The sequence below is a fragment of the Felis catus genome, chromosome D1 (assembly GCF_018350175.1).
Source record: "Felis catus isolate Fca126 chromosome D1, F.catus_Fca126_mat1.0, whole genome shotgun sequence".
Lineage (NCBI taxonomy): Eukaryota > Metazoa > Chordata > Mammalia > Carnivora > Felidae > Felis > Felis catus.
Window position 1 is genome coordinate 103305729 of NC_058377.1, and position 10243 is coordinate 103315971.

At 41.8% G+C, this 10243-nt stretch overlaps 2 protein-coding genes across 3 annotated transcripts in view; both read left to right on the forward strand.

Moving 5' to 3' along the window:
- Window positions 1-4131, forward strand: part of ZFP91 (ZFP91 zinc finger protein, atypical E3 ubiquitin ligase) — a 46729-nt gene extending 42598 nt beyond the window's left edge. For both annotated transcript variants that reach the window (XM_011286949.4, XM_023239863.2), the window contains exon 11: window positions 275-4131. In XM_011286949.4, coding sequence (XP_011285251.2) covers window positions 275-785 — 511 coding nt within the window. In that variant the 3' untranslated portion in view covers window positions 786-4131. The remainder of the gene's footprint in view (window positions 1-274) is intronic.
- A 155-nt stretch (window positions 4132-4286) lies between these two features.
- Window positions 4287-8180, forward strand: CNTF (ciliary neurotrophic factor). The gene is made up of 2 exons (XM_003993402.6): window positions 4287-5999; window positions 7219-8180. The coding sequence occupies exons 1-2, from the start codon at window positions 5886-5888 to the stop codon at window positions 7705-7707; spliced, it is 603 nt and encodes a 200-aa protein (XP_003993451.2). The 5' UTR covers window positions 4287-5885; the 3' UTR covers window positions 7708-8180.
- Window positions 8181-10243: the final 2063 nt, after the last annotated feature.

Sequence of the window (10243 nt, forward strand, 5' to 3'; positions counted from 1 at the left end):
ACAGACATTTCAGTTGCCACTGCTTTTACTTTTACCAAATCAGAGGATTGATTGGGGATGCAAGTTACTTAGTGAACTTTTCCTTGTTTCCTCTGGTTTTTAAACAAAAAAAAACAGATTAGTTTTCCATCTAGTTAACTTTTCCTAATTTTTCACAAGTATATGTTAGTGTCTATTGCTTGTATATGTGACCTCTAAGTTCTTGCCCTGACCCTGAGTAAGAGCCCTTTTCATTTCTCTGTTTGATCAGCCATTTCCTCTTCCGCTCTCTTAGATGCGAGATCTGTGGATTTACTTGTCGGCAAAAGGCATCCCTTAATTGGCACATGAAGAAGCATGATGCAGATTCCTTCTACCAGTTCTCTTGCAATATCTGTGGCAAAAAATTTGAGAAGAAGGACAGCGTAGTGGCACACAAAGCAAAAAGCCACCCCGAGGTGCTGATTGCCGAAGCTCTGGCTGCCAATGCAGGCGCCCTCATCACCAGCACAGATATCTTGGGCACTAACCCAGAGTCCCTGACACAACCTGCAGATGGGCAGGGTCTTCCTCTTCTTCCTGAGCCATTGGGAAACTCGACCTCTGGAGAGTGCCTCCTGCTAGAAGCCGAAGGGATGTCAAAGTCATACTGTAGTGGGACAGAGCGGGTGAGCCTGATGGCTGATGGGAAGATCTTTGTGGGAAGTGGCAGCAGTGGGGGCACTGAAGGGCTGGTCATGAACTCGGATATACTCGGTGCTACCACAGAGGTTCTGATTGAAGATTCAGACTCTACTGGACCTTAGTGGAAGGGAAGACTTTGGGCACTGGGACAGCTCAGACTTTGTATTTAAAAGATAAAAAGGACAAAAAAAAAAAATTTAAAGCATTTAAAATCTAGTAAAATAACTGAAGGGCCTGCTCTTTCCATTGTGGATCACAGCACACACATCTACACCCACCTTCTTCTCCCTCTATTGTCCCCTTTATAAAATTGATGTTGCCTTTACCAAAAAGGTAGGCAAAAAAGAAGAAGCTCTTAAAGTGAGGGTTATCCTCCTACTTCGTTCCAGCCAGGCAGACTTCGTGCTCACCGGCAGATCCCTTCTTAAACCTGTAACTCTGATGTGCTCTGGATCAGCTTTTAACTCTTGATAGTATATTACTGTCCTCTAAGCCCCTTCTCCTTCACTGCTGCCCTATGGTTCTGGCTTCTACCCACCGCGGCACACTTACCCCCAAAGCATCATACAGTTCTAATCTCTGGAGGCTGGCAGCTTGACTTGGCACTTTAGGCCCCCTGGCAGGGTGAGCTGTTAAAACAGCCCACCTCTCTCACTCACCCCCTTCTCCTCCATTCCCTGCTGGGTTTAGGAAAGGAAGGATTCATGGGGACCACCTCCCTCCTCTGTGACCCCAGCACTTCAGTCCCCTCCCATCACCTCCATCTGGTTCTCAGTGGTGCTCATTAGCTTGGAAGCAGGCTCCCAACAGGGAGGGGGGCTGCCCTCTACATGGTTTCTCTGACCATAAGACAGGGCTCTGTATCAGTGAGAAAAGTCCCAGACTAATGGCAGAAATTTGCACTTTGAACATGTGTGTTTTTGTGTTGTGGAACCTGAGATTCCTTATTTATTAATGGAAAGTCTGATTTTCTTTTTTTTTTTTTTTTTTGGATCTTTGTTGCTATATTTTGTGGGGCTGGGAGAGATTAGATTGTTCTGACATGGGGTCCTTTCCATAAGAAGTACTTTTGAAGGCAAGATATAGGGTTGAAGAAGCACAGCCAGCCTCTAAATCATAGCTCTCCAGTGGCCTTTAAAGAAAGCTGGTCCTCAGCACTAACAAAATCACTACAGTAGCATACAGTAGCCTAATGCTTTTTCAGAAGCCTATTTAGGGAAGGTTGTTAGGTTTTCAGTATTTAGTGCTCTTTGGGTTTTTAGAGCATTGAAATTTAGGAATTTTGAGAGGATGAGAAGGATTGTTCAGGGTCTGAATTACAGATACAAGATTTTCTCTTATGCATTTATTTTCTTTTTTTGTCCCCTTCATTTCTTCCTGCACACCTTCCTGTTGGCCCAACTGTGGCCCCTTGCTTTGTTTTGGTTTTTGCTTTATCATTGGTTCATTCCAGCTCCCAATTAGTGAAGCACACTGCCATCAGTGAAGAGGTCTATGACTCGTACAGTTTTAAGTCAAGGAAAATTGCTCTGTTTTGTTTTCCTTCTAAGAACACTTCAGAAGAGGAAAGACTTCCATAGACGAAGTTAATAATCTGTATAATAATCACCTTGGCTTTCACCTAAAATTCTGGGAATTACCACTTCCATTGAGATAGAATGGGGTAGACTGCTTATTCCTGTCCATGGGAGAGGCAGGTGGTGTTTTTTTTTTTTACAAGTTTATAACTCCCAGAAGACTAAAAACCTATTGGGATTTTTAGAGAATTAGAAGGGCAGTTTCTATCCTTCTGTGTACCTCTCAAGCCGGAGTTAAAGGCTTGTCCTATTCATTGTTTGTCAGAAATGTGTGATGGCTATTGGAAAGAATGAAGTTTTGCTGGGAGCAAAATAAGGAACGGCTTGTTTTTCACAAACACTAAAACGACAAAGTTTATTAATTTTCTCTTTGATTTATTTTTTTCCAAAAAGAGGGGTAACAAAATGTCATCTCTGAAAGAGGCTTACTTTACACCCACTAGTGTCAGTGGTTGGGATGCCAGGGATAGGGAGTCAGACACCTACAGTGAACAGACTTAAATGCACCATTGTTTCTTTTCAGAGTGTTGCAGATTTGCCGTCCCTCCAGTGTGGGGGTAGAAAATGGAATAAGGATAGAAGGGATGTAGAATATGCTTTCCTGCCCACAGTAAGGATTTGGAATGGACTCTGGTATGTTGAGTACATTTGAAAATATTATCAGATTGATTGGGTGCGTTTACAACAAAGTCATTCCACTTCCCTTATAAGTCCTTTTTATATTGTTTCACTGGCTCGCATCTGGACTCCCCACTTAACTTCTGTCGTCGTCACATTTATCTTCTTTGTCCCTGTAAGTTGTGCTTGCAGTGGTTAGTCATCAGATATTTTAACCACCTACACAAAAGCAAACTGCATAAAAAACTTGATGAGAGAAAGGGAAAATATGTTTTTCCCTATATCACACTCCTCCCCATCAAAAGCAACAAGTTAGTTCTAATAATTAGGAACTTTCTGTTTCTCCTTTTGTTTCTTGACCTCTTTATAGGTACCATTTGCCAACAGTTTGCTTCAATAAGTTATTATTATCAGTATGCAGTCAATTTTAAAATATTCTCCAGGGACTTTATCTTTTTTCCTTTTGAGAAAGGGATGCTAGCACAATAAAAAGTGGTGCAAGTAAGCTGGCTTCTACTAGGCCCTCTTCCCTTTCCCTGTCTGCTTATCACGCTGTTTACTTCTGTGTCCTTCCAAGGAGCTCTCCTAACCTTAAAATTCCACGTTGCCTACTCATAGTCAAATTGTGTTACCTTTTTAATAACTCTTCCCATTGCATATTCTCCATCTTGAATTGGGGATTCTAAATTCTGAAAATGTAACTCAGATACAAGTATTCTTTCTGGGAGATGCGCTTCCCCCTAATCTCTGGTTGCCTGTGGTTATTCTGCATAATTGAGACTTACTGTGCTTCAGAGAGTTTGGATACACACTGGCCAGGATTACTGGGAGTTAAAAAAAAAAAAGAAATCAGGTATGGAAAAGCATCTACATAGAGCACTTGAACCTCCTTTGTACCTGTTGGAAAAAAATCTAAAAAGTGTACTAAAGCCAGCTAAGGTTATCACGGTCTGGTTGTTTGAAGTACCATTTTTCCCTCCTTCTTTTTCCCACTTTCCAATGTACTCAAGAAATTTGAAAAATTGTAATGGATCAATTTAAAATATTTTATTTCCTGAAAGCCTTTTTTGCCTGTTGTAATGTGCAGGACCCTTCTCCTTTGATGGGAGAGACAGGTAGTTACCTGAATCTAGGTTGAAAAGGTTATGTAAAAAGAAATTATAATAAAAGGGATACTCTGCTTTTCAAATCCTTGTTTTCTCTTAATCTAGTTAAGGCATATCCAAAATAAATATGTAAAGAAGAACAATAAAAGTTGTCTTCTTGGAAGCAACTTGTCTTCCTTGATTGTAATGATTACAGTTCTCCAAAGGATGAAGACCATTGATGCCGTTCAGTGAGAAACAAGTGCCCTCAGAGCAGGTTTTATGTGGCAGATGCTGTTTGCTCTCATTGAGAATCAGACAGTTAGCATCTGACTCATTTTAGTTCTTGATTTCTAATGCTGAGTTGCCATAGGATTCTGTGATCATCTGGCAAACTTGGGAATCCCTCCCATGTTTTGGCAGACTTGTAGAAAAGGTGGCCTTATTAGTCTAGTAGAGAGAACGTTAAGGATGCTGTGAAGTTTATGTTAGTCTGATAAGTGACAAAACTTTGGTGGCATTCAATATCGGTGCTTTTTCAGAAAACTCCGTGTCCACGCAAGTACTAACTTAAAAAAAAGAACTAGAATCCTCCTACATTCTTAAAAGGCCTACTATGACAGCACCCACTTCTCACTTTTCTCCCTTCTTACTCTCGCTTATTGTTTACTTACGGAAGTTTGCACCTGAGGTGTGGGTTTCAGTGTAGAGGCAACGTCTATGCTATGAAACAGTGGGAGCTAATTGATTGATTCAGGGATGACACTTGCAGCTCTTGGGTCAGTAAGTATCATCCTCTAACCTACGGAGTTAAATGCAATAGAAGAACAACTCTGCACATGCTGTTAAACTCTTTTGCCCTCATTTCAAAGCCCAGCTCATTCTCTTATCTTGTTGAGAAGCAGTGTGGTGTGACTGGGCTAAGGAAGAAAAAGAAAAGAATGTTGTCACTTGAGACTGCCTTAGAAATGTTACCCGGTCAGGGTTGGGTGTTTCCTGTCCTTTGGAAGAAAACAGGCCTAAACAGTACCTTCCTCATCCTGTAGCTATGAGGAAGGCACCATGATCGAGGTTAGAGATGCTTACTTTGCTGATTTTTGAGTGTAAATTAAACTAACTTTAGATACATAATGAAGTGATACAAATGAAAAGATGCTGTATTTTTAAGGGACCTGTTTCACATAAACTTTGTTTCTTAACAAATGTGAAAAACCTGAAGAATGAAATTGGAAAGTCAATGAGAGAAACAGCTGTAAAATCAGAGACCTATATTGAAATTTTGTGCCTGCTTTCTGGGTTTTGTGTACATTATTTACTTTCTTTAAGCCTCAATTTCGTATGTAAAATGGGGAAATTAATATTTATCTCATAGAATTATTCCATAGGTCGAATAAAGGCTTTAAAGCCTTTAGCACAGTGTCTGGTCCAGAGTAGCTGCTTAATCAGTGGCGGTTGTATTTATAGTAATAACTTAATATTCTTGAACACTTTACCAGGCCAAAAAAAGGAAAGAAAGAGGAGGACATGGGGAATACAAAGGAGGGTAATAATAAAATTAAATGATTATATGTATATAATACAGATCACATTAGGCAGGGGTGTCATGAGGATTAGTGTGATAGTGACCTTGTTGCTAAGTGCAAAAGCAAAACAATGACATAAAAACAAGTAGGCTAGGCACTGAGTGGAGGAGAGAGATGGAGGCAGACACTGCAGGAAAAAAAGCTGATTAAAAAGGGGCCTTTGATTCCACAGGCACAAAAATCCACAGCCAGGAATTTGCTGCCACCTCTGAGTCAGGCAGGGGGTGGGGGTGGGGTGCACAATCCCATTAGTACAGAATGCCCAGTGGATTTAGTCTGAGAGTCACATTTCTTATTTGGACCAGTGTAGACAGAAGCAAACCCAGCTCACTTGTTTCCTGGGACATTTGAGTTAGGGGATGGCTTTCGCAGAGCACTCATCGCTGACCCCTCACCGCCGGGACCTCTGTAGCCGCTCTATCTGGCTAGCAAGGAAGATTCGTTCAGATCTGACTGCTCTTATGGAATCTTATGTAAGTTGCCTATTTTGCTGTTGTCTGTTTTCACTTCATCTCCTCTGATGGAGCCCGTTACCACCATGTCTGTCCCAGCCCCCATTGCCAATCGTGAAGGCCCTCCTCATATAGTCATTCATAGATTGGGCCCGTCATTTGACATGGTTCTTCATGGTTCCTTCCCTTAAGGAAACTCCTGTGACCTTATTTTCTTCTCTAGGCTATTTAGGAGACATGCTCTTTGAATAAGAAAATATACATGGGGTTCTGGGTAGGATTGGCTGTATGTCTTGGAGGCTGTTCCTAATCTGATCGCCTACAGTCTGAATTCTACCAGAATAGATTAGCCGTGGGCCCTCTAAGTATGGGTTCTTCGTATACATCGTTCTGAATTTTTGCACTGTGTAAAGAGTGAGGTGTATAGGATTGAGAGAAGAGCAGCACAGATCCAAAGAATTTCTCCTAGCCACCCACTTTTTCATAATTTATACCAAGTCTCCCTGTGTCTAAATAGAATAGTCACCTACACTGTCAAAAGGATCCCCTAGAAAATTCACTGGGAGTTCCAGACTGGTTTTCTGATAGAAGGAGATCCCCATCGGTGTCCATCTAAGGCCTATAGGAACACTGAAGGCCCTGTGAGAGTTCTGAATATAGATTCGTACAGCCTCACCAGTTAGAAATCAGACTCTTTGAGATACCAAAGGGTCTGATTTTTTTTTTTTTTTTTAAAAACGAATTCCCACTGAATTCTCTTAAAGGATTGTCCTCATCATTGAGAGTGGACAATGGAAGAGACGGGGTTAGAAGAATTCTGCAGTGGGTTAATTCTAGGGCTTCATAGATGTACCCAGTGTTTTTAAGTATGTTTAAATTACTTAAATCTCCAATATGATTTAAAATACTCCAGTTTCCAGGAGGCAGTTTGAAGTGGGAAGGAAGCATTCTAGACCAGTGGTTTTCAACCTTTAGAATCCAATGAAAACTGCAGATTCTCCCACAAAAACTGAACAGGTAGTCAAAACAGTATGTATAATTTCAGAGACAATAAGGTCTTCCTAAAGTCCCATCATTGGATCTCAAATAAAGAGTTCCTTTTGTAGATTTGTTACTTTCTTTACAATCTGGATCCTTTTTGACCAGGAAGATGAAAAAGATTTTACATGAGATTTAGGGATGAAATAAAAATGTTGGGGTAATTACAGAAGATATGATGTTTTTATGTATCCTTGGCCAGATGAAGCATCAGGGCCTGAACGAGAACATAAACCTGGACTCTGTGGATGGTGTGCCAGTGGCAAGCACTGATCGATGGAGTGAGCTGACTGAGGCAGAACGACTCCAAGACAACCTCCAAGCTTATCGTGCCTTCCATGTTATGTTGGCCAGGCTTTTAGAAGACCAACAGGTACATTTTACTCCAGCTGAAGGGGACTTCCATCAAGCAATACATACCCTTCTACTCCAAGTTGCTGCCTTTGCTTACCAACTGGAGGAATTAATGATGCTCCTGGAACACAAGATCCCCCCCAATGAGGCTGATGGGATGCCTACCGTTGTTGGAGATGGTGGTCTCTTTGAGAAGAAGCTGTGGGGCCTGAAGGTGTTGCGAGAGCTTTCACAGTGGACAGTTAGATCCATTCGTGACCTTCGAGTCATTTCTTCTCATCAGACTGGGATTCCAGCACACGGGAGCCATTATATTACTAATGACAAGAAAATATAGCAGTTTTCCCTCTTCTCTCCCCCTTCCTTTTCTAGTGGAATATACACAGTTCCCTGAGGCCTCACTTTCCCATTCTTAAGTTTTGAAAGTTTTCTAACCTTTTAAGACCACAGGCATTTTCATCAAGTATGGTTGGAGACATGGACAAATGGGCATAAGGTTTATTGTGGAGAGAGAGAGAGAGAGAGAGAGAGAGAGAGAGAGAGTGTGTGTGTGTGTGTGTGTGTGTGTGTGTGTGTGTGTTTTGGACCATAAGGGAGTGGGGACAAGGGCAACATCCTTCCACTTTAGTGCTCTAACCTTTTCTACCCACTAAGTTAACCTTACAAGTATTTAACAGTCTTACAGGATAAATGTATGTTTAACTTTAGTCCTAGATGACTTTGTCAGAGAAGACTGAAACAGTGAATGAAAAATCATGGACTCTACTAGCCAATTCAAACTCACAGATAATAAAAATAGTAACTAACGTTTATGGAGTATGTACTGTATTGTAGCAGTACGCCAGGGGCTCTGTGTGTAATTTCCACAACTCTGTTGAGGGAGGTAGTGTTCTCCCCTCTTGGCAGATGAGAAAACAGGGTCACAGAAATTACAACTTGTTCAAGGTTACCCACCTAGCAAATGGCACACTTCAGTTTGAACTCAGATCTTTCTCACTCTAAAGCCTATGTGCCCTTCACTTTAGAGGCCTAATTATGAACTTCTTTCACTGCACCTCTGTGTCACAGAGGGTTGGAAAATTGACCCATGTAGTCTATCCCTAGCACTGGAAAAACAATCCCCATTATGTGTCCTGATATGTTACTAGAACAAAATTTGCATGACGGGCAGTATTTGTTGCCCATGCCTAGCTAAGAAGAGAGCACTGGAGATGTTAAGATTCGGTTTGGGGAAAAGATTAGGCCCACCAGACTTGTGAAATTAGGAAGCTCCAGGCTGCTTTAGAGTGCCCACAAATGTTTTTGAGTTTTGGATTGGGCACAACTCGTACTAGGTTACCTCACATTTATTGTAATCAGCAATGTGGCGACATAGGCACTGTAAGCCAAGCATTCATGCACAATGGTTGGAATACTACTCAGGTTAAAATGTCACAAAACTCCTTTTACCACACATTCTCTGGACTTAGTCATGAGGAGAGGGCGAGACCCACTCTGTTCCAAGTGGGAATGCCAGCGATACTGAAGCAATATACAGCAAAGCCTCCATGCTTCACAAGAAAGGGGCAGGGCATTGTGTTCGATGATCTTGAAAGAAACACTGTATGAAAGACCCCAACTAGTAAATGTGGGCATTAATGGAAAAGGTCATTTGCGGTCAGGCGTACGAACCAGTGCTGCAGTGTAAACCCAGAAGTTCTCAGGTGTGACGTTATTTTATGCTACCAGTTAAAGTCACCATCGTGGATGGGGGACCCAAATCAGTTTAGTTTACTTACTGTGCTCTTAAGTGAACCATGAGTCAGAGAGGGCTAACCGCATAGGTTGCAAGAGATTGGGATGGGGTGACTTAGCTTTCATCTTTTTCCCACAAGGGTTTGTGTCCACAACTCCACGAGGTCAGTGTTATGAGGACTCTGGGAGAGGCACTGTGGCAATACAGGGCAAGGAAGGCCCTGCTCTGCAATATACATCTGTGGAAATGGCCTTGTATGTGTAGAAGACATCAGTTCTGGTTGGAATTGTGAGGCACGAGGTTAGGGTTAGGGAGTTCTAGGGAGGAGCTCGATGAGGGCCAGAAATCATTTTCTGGAGGAGGGAGGAGTTCGGTTGTATCTCAGAGGGTGGCTGGGTACCAAATAAAGAGAAATCATGAGAAGAGGAAGAGTTGGCTGGTTAGAAGAAAGTGAGGCAGTAAACATTTGGGTCCAGCTGCCACTCGAGGTTAATGTTTGGTTTTATTTCATTTGTAACTTTGGGGTATAGGTAGATACTGTCTCAGTAAAAGCATAGAGGCTTACTTCATTTAAGCTTTCTCTGATTTGAACTTTTTCTTCTGCTTAAGAGCAGTATTTCTAATGGATAAAGTACCTGTTTATTAATGTGAAGCTCGTAGATTTACCTATGAAGTATTTTAGGCTCTTTCTGTTTAATGGATAAAGATGGGAATACAGTTTCTTACTGGGGAGTAACTGAACACAAACCTGAATCTGAAAGAAGTGGCTCCCAAGTGTTTTGTTTTTATATTCAGCAGATGAGGCAGAGCAGACGTTGGCAGAAGTTTTGGAAATCAAGGGAGCATGACTTAAGCTTTGTTGAGTTACATGTGTAGAAATATTTATCTGTAAGAAGCACATTCGAAGTGGCAGAGGGTCCAGGAAAGGTACAAGTACTAACTACTGAATAGGAGAAAAATAGGAAGCTGTGTGAGTCTTGATTAGTAAGCAGCCAAGTCCCCCTGAGTGTACGCCCAGCATTGTGATAAGAGTTCTGTATCAGTTTCTTCAAAAAAAACTTTCAGCAGGGAGCCTGGGTGGCGCAGTTGGTTGAGCGATCGACTTCGGCTCAGGTCATGATCTCACAGTTTGTGAGTT